The following is a 22,851-nucleotide window of genomic DNA, read 5'->3' as shown; positions in this document are numbered from 1 at the left end:
TTCACAATAGCTAGGAAATGGAAACAACCTAGATGTCCATCAACTGATGAATGAATAGTAAAAATACAGTACATTTACACAATAGAATATTGTTCAGCAGCATTTTAAGAAAAACATGAAATGTGCAGGCAAATGGATGGAGCCAGAAACAGTTACCTGAACAGAGGAATCCAAAGAAAAATAACACTGTATGACCACTCTCATTTCTGAATGTGAACTTTGAGTCGTCAGGTATCTGTTGTCCATTTGGAATATACATAGAGGTCAAATTTTACTAAAAAGCCATTAGGAAGAAGGGACTTACACTAACAGGTAAAATACAGTAGCATGAGTAAAGGAAAACAGAATGAGAAGGGTTAAATTGGGGTGGAGAAAAGGAGAGCAGTGTAAGAAGGGAATACGATGAGGAATAATCAGTATTAAAGGCCTTTTGAAATAGCCAGATGGAAACATAGTACTACAGAACCTTAGTAATACACACATACAAAAAGAAGTTTAATAGAGCTATTCTATAACCAGGGACAATACCACAACCAGACATTCCATGCTATTGAATAAAAACCCTAGTACCAGGAATTAGTTGTTGGCCATTGGGCTCACATTGAAACCCCAACCATTATAGTAGGCTATTGCTAATACTCCTGGCTAAGCTCCGGCCTCAGTTACTTTTCTACTGCTGTGGTAAAACACCACAACCAAAAGAAATTTGAGAAGGAAAGGTTAATTTCACTTAGCCTTCCATATAACAATTCCTCAGTCAAAGTAGTTAAAGCAGAAACTCAAGCAGGGCAGGAACCTGATGCAGAGGCCATAGAGGAGTGGGGCTTACTAGCTTGCTCCTTATAACTTGTTTAGTATGCTTTCTTACAGCCAAGGGGTGGCACAAACCGTAACAGACTGGGCCTTTCAAATCAATCACTGATTTAAAAATGCCCTGATGGCTTACCCATAGCACAATCTTAGGAAGGCATTTTCTCAACTAAGTTTCTCTCTTCTCAGATGACTGTAGCTTATGTCAAGCTGACATAAAACTAGCCAGCATAACTCCAAAACTTGAGAGTACAACCTTATTGCTGAAGACACTAATAACATCCTTGAAACACTGAGCATGCAGACATAACACTGGTACTCAGCTGCAAATTTCATCCTGACTGGCTAGCATTCACTACGCTGGGAGGTGCTATATAATCAGAGGAGAAAGGTCTCAATCTCATCCAGTCCTGAACCTTGCAAGTTAAAAGTGCCCCAACAAGAGAGGCCCACTGGTGCAATAGTAGCACAAATATTATGGGAATAACTAACCACTACATGACTGGATCACAAGTCTACTCTATAATTGTTTCTACCAGAAACAATTAAAGGGGCCAAGAACCTGTGATTAGATAAGGTCATAGGTCCTAGGGCAGAACCCAATACCATTACTCTGCAAAAAATATAATATTAAAATGACTTCTAATGATTTATTGCTATACCCACTACCAAGAGTACCTCTCACCCCTCATCAGAGAATCTTTGCTCTGCAAGAGATGACAATTAACAGAGATTCTCTGAACCCCCGAACTAGTAAGCATAGCATGAAAAGATCAGGGATCTCCTTGGAAGAGGGGCTAGAAAATGGTCAGAATCACAGGTGACAGATAACTTCAAGGAAACAAGTGTTTTTCCAAGATACTACAGAGCAGATGCACATACAAGCTTACAGCCATTATGATAGCATGCCTAATCTCCAGACAGCCAAAATCCCTGCATAGAGGGCAGAGAGGTAGAGATGTCATCCCACCACTACCTGGGGAGCTATAAGTATTTTATGACCCCTGATAGTCTGACTACAAACTAGAACAGGCCCCAATACTAGCAACACAAAACTGGATTCAATGGGGGAATGAAGAAGAAGAAAAAGTAATCTTAAAGGAAAGGAATGGGAGAGTTAAGAGAGTTTTAAGGGGAGGAGTTGATGAGGTGATTATATTCAATTATACACTGGATGAGACACTCGAAGAATTTTTTAAAAGGAAACAAGCAGGTTACAAAACAAATTTAAACAGAGTTTAAGTGTAAATAAAAATCCCAGTAACAGGGGTGGGTTACATCTGGCCAGTGAGATCCCAAAGAACTACCGTTTTCCAACATTACAGCTTATTTAATGCCAATGTTTTTTATCAACCCTATAACTTGATTGATGTTAAGACACTATTGCTGAAAACACCACATACCTTAGTTAGAAAATGGAAAAAAACGAGCTAAACTCACTTGGAAGCTTGATCCCTACTACTGACTAGCATCTGTAGTACTTGACGTGCTATGCAGGCTACCAAAGGAGAAAAGTAATCATCATCAGTCAAACCCAGCTCTGAACACTGAGAGCTACAATAACAACTAGCTTGGCAAGAAAGTCCCCTGTTGTAATAGTAGCATAAATGTCATGAGAATAAATAAATAATCAACTACTCTGACTGGCTTCAAGGTCTGCAGCAAAATATGAAACATATACCTAGCCTAGTACCAAGGTCAAGAATCTGTGGCTAGATAGGTCATAGGTCCTGGGCCAGAACCTAATATTAATACTGTCAAATGGCTACGGTATTAAACTAACTCCAAATAGTTTATCATTCTCTCTCCATCTTTCAACACTCTTAAGAACAGCTTTGTTCTTCCATAAATGGTGATTAACACAACTGCAGAGAATAAGCTGTGGAAAGCCCAGCTCTACATGGGATATCTACATCCCATATACATAACCCCTCCCAAGACTCAGGGACCATTTCAAAATAGGCTGTGGAAAGACTGTAGGAGCTAAAAGTGGTAAATGACTACAAGAAATCTGCTTTCCAAAGACAGCTGGCCAGGTATATATTTGAACTCACAGCAGTTGTGACACCATGCACAAAACCTATGTGAGCTCAAGCCAGACAAAATCCCAGCCTGGAAAAGAGAAGGGAGCATGAAGCCCCACCCCTAGCTGAAGCGCTATTGGCAACTGATAGCCTTTGGAAATAGTTGTCATTAAGAGTATCCATGCTCTAATGGAAGGCCACAGATCCAAGATTATATGGGCAACATAACTTATACTTTATGGGTTAATAAAACATAAACATCACATACAGTGAGGGAGTTGGGAGGGGTGGATCTTGGGAGATTTATGGGAGAGGTGAATATCATCAAGATATATTTTGAAAAAGTATCAAATAACTAAAAATAATCCTCCACCCAAAAGCCATATGGTATTAGGAGGATGAATATAAATAAATTATGTGCATACACAGAGAAGTCACAAGAGAACACAGTATTTTGTTTCTCTGGTCTCTGAAATCTCTGGAATTCTGGCTCTGTAACTTTTCCTAGTCACTCTATATCTTACATAAATATATACATATACATTTATGTGTGTATATACACATACGCATCATGTGATATATAATTTGATATTTGTAACTGGAATAAATTAGCCTGTGTTTGTTTCAGCCAGAGATGTCAAAGAAAGCAGGAATAGCTGGCACATTGCTATCACTAAAACCACCACACCTTTTGAATTTGGTATTAATAAATTATAACACTTTGAAAATCAGAAATGTGTTCACCTGTGTTTGACATAAAATAAAAAAAAAAATTTAAGAAAAGATTACAGCCATGCGGTGGTGGTGCACGCTTTTAATCCCAGCACTCGGGAGGCAGAAGTAGGTGAATCTCGGTGAGTTCGAGGCCAGCCTGGTCTAAAAATAAGTCCCAGGACAGGCTCCAAAAGCTACACAGAGAAACCCTGTCCCGAAAACCAAAGATTACATAGGTACATTGCAGATTAAAAAATACAGAAAAGGGGTCAAGCCTAAAAGTCTACAGACAAAGGTGAGTAGTAAGAACTTTCTAATTCTGGAGAGTTGGGCCACCGTATCTTAGGCCATCTTCAGCCCTTCAACAGCTATTCATTGCCCACTTCTGTAAACTACCTAACATCCTACTTAACTATTGGATAAAATCTTTTGGGATGTTAACAGATTCTAAATTCCACCAAACTAAAAATTAATGATGTCATTAGATAGTACCTGAAACATAGCAGAGTATTCCCCATTTTGCTGTAACCCACTTTTGTGATGTTTCCATTAATGTGTTTGAAAAGTGCCAGATTTACATGAAATTCATAAATACGTATGTATGTAACAACAATTAACAATAACAACAAAAGCCATGAAGGCAAGTGTGTATGGAAAGGTTTAGACAGGAAAGTAGGAAATGATGGATTAATTATACTATAATCTCAAAAAATAAAAGTAAATAAAAAAGAAATAGAACACAAGTGAAGAAAAATCTGAAACCCCTGCTCAAAAAAAATGCTTCATTAAAAATAAATAAGTAAATAGACAGGGAAAATAATTTAGCTATGATGTCTTATTTTCCCAAGTATTTAGATATAAAACTACTTATAAAATTCACATTTTTTTCATTTCAAATGAAGTTTCTTTCAATCAGAGAAATATACAGTATGAAGTAACAATACTGAACTTGACTTCTAATACCTGTAGGTTTTTTTGCTTGTTAATTTTTTTTTCTGGTTTTGGAGTAGAATGTGGTAAGCATTTAGATGCATCTAGTAAACAAATTATCTACAAAGTTTGTGGAATAAACATTAATGTGCTAAAAAAACAAACAAAAAGCTACACACATACTTCATGAAAACATTACCAAGACAAGTTAGAACATGTTATTTGGGGTGTCCTAAAACTTCACATTTTCTATATGGAGACTTCTATTTGGCTCTACAATAAACCACCTCTTGTCCCTTTACGGTGATTTTAGCTATTTTTGTGTGGACATTGCTAATTAATCCTCATAATAATCTGAAGTAAGAGACTACAGTTACAAAACAAATAGAAGACCTTATGAGTAAAAAAGGTTCTGCTTTTCATTAACTTGAAAGAGCATCTCTTTTATTTTCATTGATTCCTCTAGGCACTGAATTGTACTAACAGCAAATAAACTCTATGTGCTAAGGGTAAACTATCTTCATTTCACTGACGTTCCCTAAAATCTTTTGATGGGAAGAAGAAAATATAAATGAGTAAAATTTACAGTTCACATAAAGACTAAAAGTCTTTCCCTAGATAAACCTCAAAAAAGGTAACCAAGTATAATTTACTGAGAAGACTTAGCCAAACAGTTTATTCAGCCAGTCATTTCTAATGTAAACTAGGATATTTCTTAATATTTAAAAGAGAAGCTATAGCTTTTATGTTTGATAAAGCTGAAAAATGAGCAGATTGTGATTGACATCACTTCCATATCTAGTGCTTTACACTGTATCAGGAGATAATCAACTTCCATGTCATAGTCTACTATGATCTACTGTGCTTTTCTACATTTAATCACACTTCACATCTCCCATCACCTTAACGCTGCATTCCAATAATACTGAGCCTATGCATAGTATAGTGGACTTGCTGGTAATAAGTATTCTTCCTACTGAAAACACCATGGTCCTTAGTTATCACAGTTCATGCCCAAAGCTTCCATTTACATGCAATTTCTATATTCCTACAGCAATCACTCCACTACTCCACATTAACTCCACTTCCTTATTGTATCTTCTAAACTACAAAACTAAAAACTCAATATTGTCTAATTTCTCTTTAACAAAGGCAATAACAATAACTTACTGTTTTTAGTTGTGTGTTTTTTTAGTTATTTGACTTTGAAAAAAAAAAACCATGTTGGACAACATACACTTCTTCATTCCATATAAGAAGGCTAATCTGCTTAAAGGACCTACGAAAGTTCAATAGAACCAAGAGTATGATGACAAAACACAGAAAGGAAATCCTTTAAAACAGAACCACCTATGATTAAAGGTAGTTCTTTTATTTTAAAAAATATTTGAGATATTAATTGGAGCATACTTACATATTTGGAAATGTGCCTATGTTAAACATCACACAAAAACTAAAAGCATCCAACCTTATAACCAGAGTTCACTGATTAAAAGGCTCAGCTCTCCCAAAACAATCTGAGAGAACATTCATGGAGCATGGAGCACAGAGTAAAGTGACTTGACAAATGGCAAATATTAAGGATAAAGATGTTAGACAATAATTCCCATACTCACAGGGGCTGAGACTATATGAGAGTTAGATAAATTAATACCACATAATCTTTTCGTGCTTCTGAGATACTAAAACTTTTTCATACATTTAATGATTTTCACTCTTTCATACAGTAAGCATTATTGACTACTCACTACAAACTTCACTAGGTGTTCAAAGTAGCTTTAGTTATGAACTGAATATACCCTAGTATGACCAAAGAAGAGAGTCGCAATTTGGGGGGACTGCCTAGATCAGACTAACCTGGGTTTTGCACCTGGGGGATTGTCTTGACTGGAAGGCCCCAACTACTGTGAGCAACACCATTCCCTGGGCAAGTGATCTTGGACTACAAAAAGAAGTGGGTAAGCTAAGCTTAGGTCTTCAAGCTGAGTCAACAAGCAGCAGCAGCATTATTCCATACTTCCAAGTTCTCTCAATGGTGGCCTATAACTTGAAAGCTGAAATAAAACCTTTTATCTCCTAAGATACTTTTGGTGAGAATGTTAAATATCAACAGAACACTAGGTTCTCATTCTAGTAAGAGCTTAAAAAAAATCAAGTGATATTAGGTACTATAAAGATAAATAGTAAGAACTAAGATGGGGCATAATTATACTTAGACAAAGTTAATCAGAAAAGACATCTCTGACAAAACACTATCTAAAAATTCTGGAACAAATAAAGAAGAAAAAGATGTGGGTAAGCCAAGAGAGGGAAGAGATAGTAAGTACCAAGCTTACGAACTCAAAAGTTGCAGGATAAGAACATAAAGCTAGTACAGGATGTCATATAAATTAAAGAAGGCAATTCATACAGGCTATATCAGTTTCAGGGTACAGTTTAAGAAATGGCAAGTCTTTGAAAAGTTTTGAGTATAGAAAAGATAGTTTAACTTCATTATCAAAAAAGGCATATTTAGTTGTTTCTAGAACAAAAATACTGAGAAACAATGACATTCCTTATCAAAACAAGATGGCAATGGTGCTATAAATGTATCTTAAGTGGGTGAATTGTATTTTGAAGATAAATCCAGCAGGTCTTACAAATGGTTCCAAAATGAGACAAAGATAAACTGAGGATGCTTTCCAGGATTTGGTTAAAGGACGTGGAAAAAAACTACTGAATATGATGCAAAGGTCTATAAAAGAAGATTTGGGGGAATTAAGATCATACAAATAACAACCCTATTTTGGATTACTCAATTTCTGTTTGTGTGTGCCAGGGGAGGAGGATATATGTGTGTGCATACATGTGCAGGTATGCATTACCTATGCATGTGCAATCAATGCCCAACTTCATCTTCTATTGCTCCACATCTTAACGTTTTGAGACAGGGTCTCTCAGCAAATCTGAAGCTCATTGAATTGTCTAGACACAACAGTGAGTTTCAACAATAATTTATGTCCCTCCACCAAGAGTGAGATGAGAAAGACATGTCACACTTTTTACATAGGTTCGGGGAATCTGATCCACAAACTTGTAGAGCATCAACTATACCAAATGAACAAACTCCTTAGCCTGTTTTCAGCTGCCACCTGATGTTGCGGTTATTTAGAGCCAGGGTCTCATGTAGCCTAGACTGACCTTACTATGAGTGAAGCTAACCCTACACAACCTCCCAAGTACTGGGATTATAGGAGTGTGACAACATGCCCAGAAAAATATCAAGATTCTTAAAAACCCTAAATGTACAAATTTCTAACATGAAGCTTTCATATAACCTGAATACCTTCTGGCTTTCCTTCCAGTTCTATTAGACTCATAGGCTAAAAGGACATTTTTTTCTACCCCATTATATCACCAATAAGGTGACATCAATGTCAGTGTGCATGTTAGATCCAAGTATGAGTACCAAAATTCTTTATTTCAAACAATTACTCCTTTATCTTAAGCATATTAAACACCATACCTATGATTATTGAAATTTTATCAATCAGTTAAAAACTTTCATTCATGTAATAATTTTGATATATGAAGACACAGGTGTTTTTCCAAAATTTTTATTTTTGGTGACAAATAAGAACTGCATATATTCACCTCACATACACAACATATTTGCAAGAATACTTAAAATTTTGCTTTTAGAAAATATTCAAGAAAACATACATTAATAAGTCACAATGTTGTACAACAGGTTTCCTGAACTAAACTCTATCCATTTTCAATTCTGTATTCTGTGATAATCATCTAGTCTACCCTGAGTAACAAACATTTTTAGAAAATCAATGTTTTTATATTCTAATACATGTGAGATCACTCAGCACTTGTTTTTCTGTGCTTGACTTATTTCATTTACTATGTACCATCAATTCAATTCATGTAACAAACATAGGATTTCAGACAATTTTTAATGGTTAAATAATACATCATATATATATATATATATATATATATATATATATATATCAACTTTCATTTATTTATCCACTGACAAACACTGGTTTATTTCTGCTTTCTGGTTACTTTAATGTTGCAATCAACATGAAAATGCAACACACGAGTTTTATTTCCTTGAGCTATATATTTCTATAATGTAATTGCTAGGTCACGGCAATTCTACTTTTAAATTTTTGAGGAACCTATTATTTTTCCATAATTGATCTAATTTACATTTTTCCAATTGTGCACAAGATTTCGTTTGTTAAAAAAACTCACTATCATGAACATTCATATTTTTATAAATGACCATCCTAGCAGGTATGAGGTGGTATCTCACTGTCGCTTCAATTTGGATTTCCTAGATGTTTATAGAGATTAAGAATTTTTTTCTCATGAATTTGAAGCTGGGTGTGGTGACACACACCTTTAATCCCAACACTCAGTAGGCAAAGGCAGGAAGTTTGAAGCCAACTTGGTCTATAGAGCAAGTCCCAGAACATGTACACAGAGAAAACCTGCGTCGAAAAGCAAAACAATCAAACAAATAAATACAATTTTTTCTCAGATAAACTTGAAAGAGAGCAAGAAAAGGTGTATGTGAGAGTTTGCAAGGAGTAGCTGGAAGGGAAAATTACTATAATTATAATCTCAGAATAATTATTAAAAAGTAAAAGATAATTTTTTCTTATTTAGCCACTTTGCCATTTGTACTTTTTTCCTTGTGTTGGTCACAGCAGAGCCTCACTTTTCATCCTCAGAAACGTACTCCAATTCTACATTCTCTCATTAGCATAGAGCTTACAAATTAGACTAGCCCCAGAGATCCTCCTAAGTCTTCCTCTCCACACTAGGATTTTATGTGTACACTACCACATACTGCATTTGTATGTTGTCATTATTTTATCAAATCAGGTCCTTATGCTTGTTAGGCAAGCACTTCACCCATTGAACTATCTTCCTACCTGTATTACTTTATCAGAAGCAACTATTTAAGTCCTTTGTCTACTTCTTCAATCAGCTATCTGACTTACACAATTTATGTATTAACTCCTCAGAATGCAAATGCTTTCTTTCATTTCAAATTATATCTTTTCACATGCAGAGAGCCTTTAAGTTTAGTATAATCCCATTAATCTTTTTGTTGTTCATATCTAAAAAAATTCGCAAACACTAATATATATAAGTCTGTCCTGCCTTCTTACAGTGGCTGACAGTCATAAAAGATATTAACTATGTACATAATTTCATTCTTCTATTTATGAATACCCAATTTTTCTCAGCATCATGTATGGAACATATTGCTCTTTCTTCTGCAAGAATGATCAGTGCTCTTAACAGCTGAGCCAGCTCTGCAGCCTCAAGAATCCTTGACTTAGAGAGTAAGGCAACATGGTTCCTGTTGTGAGACAGATTTGGCTTGTTTTTGTTGTTTCTTCTTTGGTTTTCGAAACAGGGTTTCTCTGTGTAGCTCCAGCTGTCCTAGAAGTTGCTCTGTAGACAAGGCTGGTTTAGAACTCAAGAGATCCGCCTGCCTCTGTCTCCTGAGTGCTGAGATTAAAGAGATGCACCCCCTTACTAGACTAAGATAAATCCCATTTAATTATGGGGCATAATAATTAATGTGTTGTTTAATTCAGCTTGTCATTACTTTTTTGAGAATAAGAAGAAAGCTTTGTTACTAGCCTATAATAGTAGTTTCTCTTTTGTTTTCATATCAGAGTAATTATTGACTCATAAAAATAGTTTGGAAATCATCAAAATTTGGATCGAGCTTGGAAAATATTATTATTAGTTCTTCAAATGTTTAGTGGATTTCAGGAATGAAGACATTAAGTCTGGGCTTTACCTGACAAGAGACTGAATTAGTGCTTTAACATCTTGTGTCAGCAAAACCTTCTTAACCGTGGCCTTTAGTAATAGTATGTAAATGCAAAATGCTCTAATGCTAAAAGTGTACTGTACACACCAATAGTCTGTCCTAGCTATTCAGCTAATATTCAATCTAAAATATTACTCATTAGAGACTACTGGAGAAGTCTCTAAAAATTACAATCACTATGAAGTTTCTAAACTCAGCTGGCCATTCAGTGCATGAAACTTTGAACATTTAGTCTGCTTTTTTATCCCAACACTTTACTAGCTTTTTAAAGCTTTTAGTATATTCAATCCCAACTCAATTATTCTAATTATAGTGTTACACAGAATACCATTAAAATTTTTTCAAAAAAAGGTACATGGGAAACTGGCAGTAGTGGTGCACACCTTTAACCCCAGCACTTGGTAGGCAGAGGCAGGTCAATCTCTGAGATTGAGGCCAGTTTCGTCTACAAAGTGAGTTACAGGGTAGCCGGGGCTACACAAAGAAACCCCTGTCTCAATGAAAAAAAAAGGGGGGAAGAGTTTACATGGGGAAGGCAGTTCTTTAGCTCCTGCAATACTTGCAGCTATTTAGGTATACAAAATAAACTTTTTTTTTTTTTTTTTTTTTGAGACAGGGTTTCTCTATGTATCTTTGCGCCTTTCCTGGATCTCTCTCTGTAGACCAGGCTGGCCTCGAACTCACAAAGATCCACCTGCCTCTGCCTCCCAAGTGCTGGGATTAAAGGCGTGCGCCACCACGGCCCGGGTAAATTTGTTTTCTTTTTAAGAATAAAATCAACAAAAAAAAAAAAAGCTGCTTGGTTACTAAACTGTATTTAAAATACCACCTCACATCCATTAGGATGACTACTACTCACCCAAGAAATTTTTATACACTAGCCAAGTTGTAGAAAAATTATAATGCTTTTATTGTAGATAATTAAGTAAAATGGTATAGCTGTTTAAAACAGTATGGTATGTTCTCAAAATATTAAACATAATTACCATGATATAATAATTACATTTCAGATATAGACCCAAAAGTATTTTGGACAAGGTCTCAAAGAACTAACCCATGCTTATAGCAACATTATCTGCAGTTGCTAACATAGAAATAACCCATTAGCAGATAAATACATGGACAGAATACAGCATACAGAAGCAAGTGAAATTATTCAGTGTAAAAATAGGAATTTCTAGTATTTGATACACATGAATGAACTTTGAGGATGCTATTCTTAGTTTAAAAAAAAAGCCAATCATTAAAATAAAAACAAAAAAAGCTGACGTGATTGCACTTACTTGAGGTAGTTAGAAGCACCAAAACTCAGACAAAAAGCAGAATCGTAGTTGCCAGCCACAGTGGGAACAAGAAGTCACTATTTAATGCATACAAAGTCTCAGCATTGTAAAATACAACAACTCTGATGATAAATGCTCAAAAGCATTAATGGCCACAATTATCACTGAATTGTATACTTTAAAACAGTAAATAGTAAATTTTCTACATTTATAATTGTTTTAAAGTTACCAGAGAAATTACATGGTCACATAAATTTTTAAAAAAATATTTCATAGTCATTTCTTGGAATTCACAATGTACATAAGCATTTAAAATGATGTAATCTGCTTTCAGTAAAGAAAACCTTGACTTTTTCAACCACATTCTTCTTCTTTTCTTTTTTTTTTTCCTGATTTTTCAAGACAAGGTTTCTCTGTGTAGTTTTGGTGCCTGTCCTGGATCTTGCTCTCTAGACCAGGCTGGCCTCGAACTCAGATCCGCTTGGCTGTGCCTCTTGAGTGCTGGGATTAAAGGTGTGTGCCATCATTGCCTGGCCTCAACCACATTCTTAAACACAGCTCCACATACCTACCTTTACCTCCTTCTAATTTCAGAAGACAGGGATGTGTGTCTTATGCATTTGTGCAGGTATATTAACACATGTGTGGGGGTTATATGTAGAAGTCAAAGGCTGACACCTAGTGTCTTTATCAATTGTTCTTTATTTGCTGAGGAACTCTCTCACTATACTCAGTGCTTGCCAATTCTGCCAACCTAGCAGCCATCTTGTCCCCTACTCCAGTCTTCATATATGAAGGGCAGGTGCGATATTCACCAAGTCACTGCTACAGTCTCTTGCCTGAATCCTTGTAATCATGATTCTTATCTCCATTTTTCATTCCGCATTGCCAAATTTTGAAAAGGTCTCAATTCCTCAATCTTCCCTGTACTCAATTGTCCTGCTTCAGAACCTTGCCCATGACTCTGCCTAGAAAACTAGTCAAACTTCCAGCTACTTAATTCCCAGTAACATTTCAACACTAAACCTAGTTTTACCTAGTTATGCCAATTTTCCTACTATCTGCACTAGATTTCTATTGCAAAGTTTGGTACTCCTCTTTATTCCTACTGTAACCCAACTACGATTCTATCTCAATAATTAAAAATATCTGTTTATGCTCTTTCAGAGGGTAGGAACTAATTCTGAGGCATCTTTATATCTAAAACACAGGACCTGATGACTTATATTTAGAGTAAACAGAGGTCATAAACAGTCATTATTAGTTATTAATTAGTCAATAGCAGGCACTAAAATGGCTGAGCCTTCCTATCATTTCCCTATTTACCCACAACGGGTAAAGACATAAAAACATAAGAATCGAGAATCACATATGCAATTATCTACTTCCCACTGGACATATAATGGTTTGCAGAGGATGGAAGTATTTGGTAAGGGGAGAAGTAGATATTTTCTAATCTCTAGATAAAATATTAAGTTTTTTCTTTTTTTAATTTAATTTTATTGATTTATTGTTTTACTTTAAGCCTGGAAGTATTTTCAAATAAAGCAGTGTAGGGCAACTTAAAACACACATACCCTGAACCAAGTTATACTTACATTCGGCTAGCTTCAATGTCCTCAGACTGGGATTCTCCTGGTGATCTGTAAAATGTAATTAAGGACAAAGGTTAGTGAGTTCCAAAAGGGGATAGAAATGTAAGTACTGAAGATAAATTTGAAAGCAAGACTTAAGTTCTAATGAAAGGGTATTTTAAAAGATTTAAAAATGAGGAAACAAAATGGTTAGATCAAATCAGTCATAAAACATTTAAGGACAAACTTTATAAGCCTTGATGCTTTTTTAAAAAAAGAAATTGGAATCATTAATATTAGATATCAGATCATTGTAAGGCATAATGATTTACAAAATCAAGCATCTATGAAAAACAAAGCTGTAACTTTCTATCAAGTTGGGTTGCCTGCATTAACAAACTGGTATTCATTGTCTTGAAATTAAATGAAGTGTTAGCAAACTGTAACCTGGGCAAACACACCAAGGTATGGAATAAACACCTGATTTTGGAAGTAATGTTTTACTGAGACAGTCACATGTATTTAAACACTGTATACTGAAAAAGCAAGGTTAAGTACTTTCAGGAAAGACCAGGTTTTCCGCAAAACCTAAAATATTACACAACTCCCTTAAACAATATCTGCCAGCTTCTGCTCTAGACAATTCAAACTAAAATATAACAGTATATGTAAATCTTAAAATATTTAAATTCTATGTACCATTCTAATCATAATTACTGTGGTCCAACAAGGAAATTAGATTTCTCTAAAAAACATTTATTTGTCATCAGTATGTACATTGAATATTATATTTGTTAGATAATTGTAAGCTAGTTTTAGTTTTGATAGCTGCTGGTTATTTTCTTTATTTTTAATATATTAGCTAATATAGAAAATGCATACATCTAAAGCATCAGAAAGCATCCCATTTTTATTGGGTTGGAACATAAGGCAATTTTGCCTATTCCTAGTACATGGTTAAAGAATGAATTCCAGAACTGGACACAGCAGCACTTTCCTATAATTCCTGTACACAGAGGGTAATCCAGGATCATACATATTTTGGAGCCAGCCTAGACTAAATAGTAAGACAACGCATCACAAAAGTAAAATAAAATTTTTTTAAAAAAATCTCTTACTCTGTTAGTTTTTATAAATCATTAAAGTGTGAGAGTCAATGTTCTAAGATGAACTGATTTTAATACCTATTTATAACATTTCAAATTCCCAAAATGGGTTAGAAAAAAAAATTAAAGATTAAGTTAAAATTTTCAAATTGGTATACAAAGAATTGATTTGTGAATTATCACTGACTTTAGACTTTACAACTTAATCAAACAAAAAACGTTTATAAAAAGGTTTATTTTGGTTGTTATGGAAGTAATTTTAAACAAAGAACCTTAAGGGGCTGGAGAGGTGGCTCACTGGTTAAGAGCACTGGCTGCTCCCAGAGAATTAAGGTTTAACTCCAAGCACCCACACAGTTGCTCTCAACCATCTGTAACTCCAGTCCCAGCCCTGGTGCCCTCTTCTGGCCTCTGTGGGCACCAGGCACACATGTGGTACACGTACATACCTGTAAGCAAAACACTCATACACTTAAAATAAAGAAATAAAATTTAAAATAAAAAAGAATCTTAAAGATTACTGTATTCATTTCTTTAGTGTCAAAAAATTCACTTTGCTAGATCTTCAAAACACTCACTGCAATTCATTTAGATTCCAAATTAGTAAAACACACACACACACACACACAGAGAGAGAGAGAGAGAGAGAGAGAGAGAGAGAGAGAGAGAGAATAAAAGGCATACTTAATTAAAAACAGACCCAAAGCTCAAATATTTTAGATTTTTTTAACAGTGTATTTATATTTTCTGTTTAACACAAAAATACATAGGAACTGGAAAATGGGGCTTGGTAGTGACAATAAATGCAACACTTTTCCACCCTCTTCCCCCCAGGGAACAAGCAAATCATCTGGGACATACTAGTTTTCACCAGCCTTAAATAAATACTCCAAGATTATTCTCAAACTTACATCCCAAACAAAAGGACTAGAAGAGCTAAAATATGATGATAACCCATATGTACTAGCTAAGTCATTTTTTAATGTGCCCCTCCAACATTCGTCATTAGACTGTGAGGTAAAGCTGGCTTAAAAAAAAAAAAAAAAAAAAAAAAAAAGGAAGCATGTAAGCAATGAGAAAGACAAATTGTAAACTTTTAAACAGGTAGTAGAAAGCAAAATGTTCAAACAGGGAAAGAGAAAAACTTAGGGAATGATGATGGAAAAAAAAAATTGGAAATATGTAAGACAAGAGGGAAAAAAACATATCTCAAGAGAACATTATAGAACTATTGCTTCAAGATCCTAAAATGGGATATAGAGCAAATATATCTACAAATGGCCAACTATAACTGGTTTCCCAAATTCTGTTCCCTAAACAGAACATGTGAACAGCAGAATCATAATGCCAATAAAATATTGTATATATACGATTTAATGTTTACATATATTAGAACCAGCTATTAAACACTATTAAGCCAAACTAACAACCAAAAACAACCCAATCCAGCAAACAGAGTAAAAAAGGATTCAAAATTATCCTAAAATTATTTTCTCTCGATCTCTTAGACATAGCATAGGCTGCTTTCATTCAAACTGCAGTTTTATTTTAGTCAAAAGAAAAGTAAATACACAAAACAGAAATATGTTATTGATAATTACTGTGTACATCTGAATAATGTCTACTCTCAGACTACTTCAACAATATTTTAAATAAGTTACTAAAATATACCCTAAAACTAGAATTAACTCTCAAAACTATGAGTATATATAATACCTACTAACAGTTCCAAAGCTGTACCTTGGTTTTAAAAGAGCTTATGGTTTCTTTACTACCAATGCATTGGAAATAAGAATACAGTACATGCTCCTAATTTTACCAAATTCAAAATTTAAAACCAAAGTTAAAAAAAAAAAAAAAAACAAACTACTGACCCAAGTTATCCTAAAGTTTGCCCAAATAAAAAATAAATAAATAAATGAAATTAGAAAACTGAAACATACCTAGTAACACTGGTGAGAAAAAAGTCTTAAAAGTATCAATTTTAGCTATTAACTTGAATGACAGAAAATGTGATCATAAAAGACCCACTAATCTGAACAGTGCAACATGAGCTTGCAAATCTAACCTTTTAAGGATGTAAAGCCGCACTTTTAACTCCACTGTAACTCTTGAGGAGAAAAAGTAGACTAGTTTTACAAAGGTACAACACTTCTAGGGAGGCATTTAAACTTCTACCACAAAAGAAGGTTCACTTAAAAACACTAATCAAAGCATTTTCCATGTATTTCTTAAAATCTCTATAATGTAATCTTCTTTTTTGAGAAACACTTTCTTATTTAGCTATATAGAAAAACAGATCTTTGATGACTACTTATCTTCATGAATGGAAGGGCAGGAAAGAAATTCACTATAATAAACATTTTAGAAAGGAAATTAAATGGAGGAATAGCTCAATTCTTAGGTCCTCTATTCTTAGCAGTATTCCTGCCACCTATGCATTTTCTTCATTTTTACAGCACATATTTCACTTTACAATGACAGCCTTTTAAAGACTGTAAAATAACATTCAAAATTACCTTTTACAAGCTGTGGCCATTCGGTGACATCAGGGTGATAACAGCTTTGAGTCACTGATTAAAAACAGGTTGTCACACCAGTCTAGCTGCTAACTTGATCTGAACGTAGGCTTAATAATTCTAATAAATTAAACAAACCTTTAGTTAGAACACTAGCATAAACCCAATTCATTGTTCAAATCATAATCTTCAAAGCTTCAAATCAGTTGTCAATATAAAATTAGAAGAATTACCATAGGAAAACCTTTATGGACTATTTTCCAGTATATTGTTTTCTTAAACGATCTCATCACTTGAAAAAAATGAGGAACATTCTCAATCTAAAACTTAAAAATGCTCCAAAAATCCAGAAAATTTTAAATCATGTCAGCAACTCAAAAAGGTTTAGATTTAGGGATATTTCAGATTTTGCATTTTCAGATTCAGACTAGATATGCTTAACCAGTAAAGTCTACAGAAACATGCCAAAATCTAAAAATTCTTAAATCTGAAACACATCTGGTCCCAAGCATTTCTGAGAAAGATAATAATCCCTATTTTTCAATGTTTATATGGTTTACAAAGTACAATGATCAACAATACCCTTATGTTTGACTGACTTTAGTTAGCTATACGTGATCAAAACAGACACTATAAGAATAATAATAATAAGCAGCCTCATAGTGATTAACCAACTTGCCCATGATTTTACAAATAATGTTGAAAGTAAGATTAAAACCAAGACTGCCTAACCTTCTACTGATTATTAAAATTTTGCTATGGCTTAGTTTTACTTTACAGACTTTTGAGATATAAATAAGCAAAGATTTAGAATATGGATTATATCAATAGTTAAAATGAGACTGATTTAATAACAGGAGTCTTAAATGGATAGAGAAATCATCTACCAAAAAGGCAAATTCTTGATGAAATAGTTGCACACACACACATATTCTGTATTTAAGTAGAATCATCTAAAATTAACTTAAAAGCCCTTGGGTTGTATAAGAAAGTGTTCATTCTCAATCCCCTTAGACTCAATTCTATGAAATCATATGGCAAAATATGAATGTGTATCCTTATTCTTCAAGTACCTTAACTCACATACAAAATTTTAACCAAATTTTTCTGATTCAAATTACACAGTACTCCTTAATCATACTATAATTCTGTCAAAAATGCCTTATGTCAGGAATATATCAGTACTAAGAAATCATTTTATCCAGTTAGTTTTTCCCACAAACATCTTTCATTGATCCATACACACAGAACAAATTTCAATGAACTAAAGAAAAGAAGCATAAGATTAGTAAGGGGAAAGCCCCTTCACAATTAACATCCTCAGACAGCAATACAAACAAGGTGACTAAAAGCCTGAATCAGAACCCAATTTAAAATAGGAAGGTATCTGAGAATCTCAAAGGAATTATTGAAACATCGATGTTTGAGCCCATATTTTTGCTAGTGTTGGCCTGAGTATATACATATGCAACTTTAGGGGATTCCAATAAGTAGCCTTTATAATCTCTGTAAGAAATAACTCAATTTCCCAGATTTTCCTATCATAACTATGTCTCCTAATAACAACACAGGCATCACTGAGATAGCAAGGGACAGAGGAAACAACATCCTTAAAATGCATGAGACAGTTCCCTTATGTTTCTCATGAGACTAATAGCTTATGTGGATTGAGAATATTCAAATGAACCTAACTTCCAACTTAAAAACACAAAAATGGCAAAAGTGAAAGTAAAATTGATCAATTCATTAAAGAACTACACACACTCTAAAGATTAAGTCAAGCACTCTCTTTTAATCTTTTCCTTTTTTATGACATAGAGTGCTCAGCTGAACATTGGTTCCAAAGCCAATCTGAGATTCTCTCTGTTTGATCACTTAGGACCTGGAAAATCTTGGGCAAGTTAGATCACCTCTCTAAACCTCAGTTACCTTACAGATAGAATTAAGACCATAGTATGCCTTGTATATAATATACTTGCAAGTAAATCAGATTCTTCACACCCACAACCTAACAGCCAAATCTATTTCCTAGATCTTCTTGTCCATATTACTTTATGTCTCTTAGTACAGTAATCTCTTATACATTCTTTCAGCATCCCACTTATATCTCTCAGTCTACCTGGTAGCATACTCACCACTTAACATGATCCTTTAAAAATGACAGGCGCTCAAATTTATTGAACGCATTTGGCATTATGCTAGCCATGACATTAAGGTAATTCATGCAATATGAATTTCAAAAAATAAAAAAGAAACATACCATATTTCAGCAAACTTCTGAGGAGCTGGTGAATTCTAAAATCAGGCTCTTACAGATTTTTAACCTAAAATATAAAACACCTCACTCAATTCTTTTAACATAAACAACTGGATAGTCTTTCAGAAAAAAAAAATGAAATTCGTTATAAAATAAAAGCAAATCCATCTTTAATAATACTTATAAAAATCCAAAAATATACTGAAAGACAAATTACCCTACTCCTGTTACCAAGATAAGTAGCAGGGTAGCTAAGCAGGCTGTGATCCAAATATTTTCATCTGGGAAAGCATGTTTCCCATTTTCATGTACAAAGATTAATGCTCCTCATTTCCTTAGCCTCCTTACAAATAAGATGAAAATTATGAAAACTGTCACATACCTCAAATCCCTCCAGAAAACTATGGTAATTTTGCTTTCAGATAAACTCTATATGCAAAACATCTGCTGTACAAAAACATAGATGCTTATCTACTACCTCTCAGAGTTGTAACCATGGCTAAATCCTTTGACCTCTCAGTCTCTCAAGTGTTAAGTGGTTGAATTAAAGATAATGTACTGAAAGAATATAGATGCCTTCTTGGCACATAACAGGGCCACATTACACTGTAGCATTACCTAAGTAAAGTACTCCATATATATCATAAATCTTTACAAATAAAAAACAACAAAAACACCCAACTTAATATCACCATGCACAAAACTAAAGTCCATGTGGATCAAAGACCTCAACATAAATCCAGTTACACTGAACCTGATAGAAGAGAAAATGGAAAGTAGCCTTGAACGCATTGGAACAGACCACTTCCTAACTATAACACCAGTAGCGCAGACACTGAGAGCAACAATTAATAAATGGGACCTCCTGAAACTAAGAAGCTTCTATAAGCAAAGGACACAGTCAATAAGACAGAACAGCAGCCAACCCCACATCTGACAGAGGGCTAATCTCCAAAATATATAAAGAATTCAAGAAACTAGACATCAAAATACCAAATAATCCAATTAAAAAATTGGGGACAGTTCTAAACAGAAAATTCTCAACAGAAGAATCTCAAATGGCCAAAAGACATTTAAGGAACTGCTCTACTTCCTTAGCCATCAGGGAAATGCAAATAAAAATGACTCTGAGATACCATCTTACACCTGTCAGATGTAAGATTTTGATCAAAAACACTGATGACTGCTTATATCGGCAAGGAAGTGGAGTAAGGGGAACACTCCTCTACTGTTGGTGGGAGTACAAACTTGTACAGCCACTTTGGAAATGAGTAAGGAGGTTTCTCAGAAAATTGGGAATTAATCTACCTCAAGACCCAGACATACCATTCTTGGGAATATACCCAAAGGATGCTCAATCATTCCACACGGACACTTGCTCAACTATGATCATAGCAGCACTGTTTGTAATAGCTAGAACCTGGAAATAATCTAGATGCCCCTCAACCAAAGAATGGATAAAGAAAATGTGGTACATTTACATAATGGAGTATTACTCAGAGGTAAAAAAACAATGACATCATGAAATTTGCAGGCAAATGGATGGAACTAGAAAAAAATCATCCTGAGTGAAGCAACCCAGACCCAGAAGGACAAACATGGCATGTACTCACTCATAAGTGGATACGAGAGGTAAAGCAAAAGATAACCAGGTTACATTTTACAACTCCAGAGAAGCTAAGTAACAAGGATGACCCTAAGAGGGACAAGTATGCATCACCTAAGAAGAAGAAATAGATAAGATCTCCTGGGTAAACTGTGTGTGAGGGGGAGGGGATGGGGGATGAAAACATGAGGGAACCAATGGTGGAGTTGGGGAAGGGAGGGATGGGAGAGCAATGAAGGAGTTATTTTGATAGAGAGAGCCATTATGGGGTTAGGGAGAAACCTGGTGCTAGGGAAATTCCCAGGAATCCACAAGGAGGACCTCAGCTAAGACTCCTAGCAATAGTGAAGAGGGTGCCTGAACTAATGGTCATCATAGAACCTTCATCCAGTAACTGATGGAAGCAGATGCAGAGATCCACAAACAAGCACTGGGCTGAGCTACTGGAGTCCAGTTGAAGAGAGGGAGGAGGGATAATATAAGCAAGGCGAGGTCAAGATTATGATGGGGAAACCCAGAGACAGCCGACCCAAGCTAGTGGGAGCTCAAGGACTCTGGACTGAAAGCTGGGGAGCCTGCATGGGACCAAACTAGGCCCTCTGAATGTGGGCGACAGTTGTGTGGCTTGTTCTGTTTATGGGGCCCTTCACAGTGGGACGAGGATTTGTCCCTGATGCATGAACTGGCTTTTTGGAGCCTATTCCCTAGGGTAGGATACCTTGCTCAGCCTTGATGCAGAGGGGAAGGACTCGGTCCTTCCCCTCTGCATATATATATATCTAGCATTATAACCTCCAACTCCCAATTATCAAAGGTATAACACCATTTCAGTAAGTCAGCATCTAAAGTAATTTAAAATTAAAAATAATCTCAATTATAACCTATAACACCCCAAAAAGCAAAACAAAAAACAAAAAAACCACTCCACTCTCTATATCTATATATCACTAATCTCATTGTCCTAATGGGGAGAAATATCTTGTGCCATCACATTCTGCTATTTCTATTTAACCTAAATTCTTCATTCAAAACATGTCAGTTAGATTTTGATTGTATACTGGTAGCTGAAAACACCATAGTAAAGAAATTATACATGATTTCTTATGCTGTGGGAGAGATGAGGATAAATTAAAAAAAAAAACACAATAAATAATTACAACTCAAAGTAAAAGCTATGAAGGAGATTCACAGTCAGTGATGCTATTATAATAGAATCCTGACTTAACAGGGAAAAAAGAAAGTCTGTCCAAGAGCTTAGATTTATCACAGACTAAGTGACGTACTGGCAGGATTCATAGGCCAATAACTAAAATCAGAAAATGTAAATAAAACTATAGAATCTCTCCTCCCAAGTAAAATATATTTCTCACTGCTACAAATTCTACCTCTGGAATTCCCCCACAATCCAACACTATCCCTACGAATTCTTCTGACAGGATTTAGTTGCTTCCAGAACAAAGTTTAATCTCTCTATCACAATATTTAAGACTATGTAATCAAACCTTGCTAGCACAGCTTCTTCTTCCTGACTAGACATTAAGAGTATGTCAATCATTCATTTTTATACTTCCAATACTTAAAAATGTAAGAATAAAATAGCTCATAAAAGAGGAAACTTGGAAAATGTTAGCCGGGCGGTGGTGGCGCACGCCTTTAATCCCAGCACTCGGGAGGCAGAGCCAGGCGGATCTCTGTGAGTTCGAGGCCAGCCTGGGCTACCAAGTGAGCTCCAGGAAAGGCGCAAAGCTACGCAGAGAAACCCTGTCTCGAAAAACCAAAAAAAAAAAAAAAAAAAAGAGGAAACTTGGGTGGCTTGCTATACATAGTACATAAATACAAGGCTAAGATTCAAACATAAATCTGATTCTAAAGACTATCTATGGCCATTTCTTTAGAAAAACATTCTAACTTATATTCAGGCCTGGAAATATTAACTTTAAATTATTTCTTAATATTTCCTCTTTAAAGAATCTACTGATTCTTTTCCCTACATTGTTACCAAGATTGCTGTGATACAGAGCTTTATTATTTTACTAGTTTCTTTCTCATATATTTTGACAGAATTATCTTCCTAGAAATTAGAATTTGATCATCTCTCATATTAAAAATTCCTATGCCTTCTCAATGGTAACAACATAAATTTCAAACATTTTTTTCATATTAACTGAGATCCT

At 34.9% G+C, this 22,851-nt stretch overlaps 1 protein-coding gene and 1 long non-coding RNA gene across 16 annotated transcripts in view; one reads left to right on the top strand and one right to left on the bottom strand.

The window, feature by feature from the left end:
- Positions 1-22,851, top strand: part of LOC107399369 (uncharacterized) — a 254,016-nt gene that overhangs the window by 194,437 nt on the left and 36,728 nt on the right. The gene's annotated exons all lie outside the window — the stretch shown is intronic.
- The window catches only part of Ube3a (ubiquitin protein ligase E3A), a 99,906-nt gene that overhangs the window by 66,274 nt on the left and 10,781 nt on the right, over positions 1-22,851 (bottom strand). For 6 of the 15 annotated variants that reach the window (XM_042277152.2, XM_042277146.2, XM_042277147.2 and 3 more), the window contains 3 exons: positions 19,075-19,138; positions 16,815-16,934; positions 13,214-13,258 (listed from right to left, as the gene is read on the bottom strand). The exons of 1 other annotated variant lie outside the window; for it this stretch is intronic. In XM_042277152.2, coding sequence (XP_042133086.2) covers positions 13,214-13,258; positions 16,815-16,834 — 65 coding nt within the window. In that variant the 5' untranslated portion in view covers positions 16,835-16,934; positions 19,075-19,138. Of the gene's footprint in view, positions 1-11,615; positions 11,693-13,213; positions 13,259-14,567; positions 14,745-16,814; positions 16,935-19,074; positions 19,139-22,851 lie in introns of all 15 variants that reach the window. 8 more of the 15 variants (XM_042277150.2, XM_042277149.2, XM_076544012.1 and 5 more) reach the window with 5 other exon arrangements.

This window comes from Peromyscus maniculatus, chromosome 1 (genome assembly GCF_049852395.1).
Source record: "Peromyscus maniculatus bairdii isolate BWxNUB_F1_BW_parent chromosome 1, HU_Pman_BW_mat_3.1, whole genome shotgun sequence".
NCBI lineage: Eukaryota > Metazoa > Chordata > Mammalia > Rodentia > Cricetidae > Peromyscus > Peromyscus maniculatus.
This window is presented reverse-complemented; position numbering and strand designations above follow the sequence as displayed.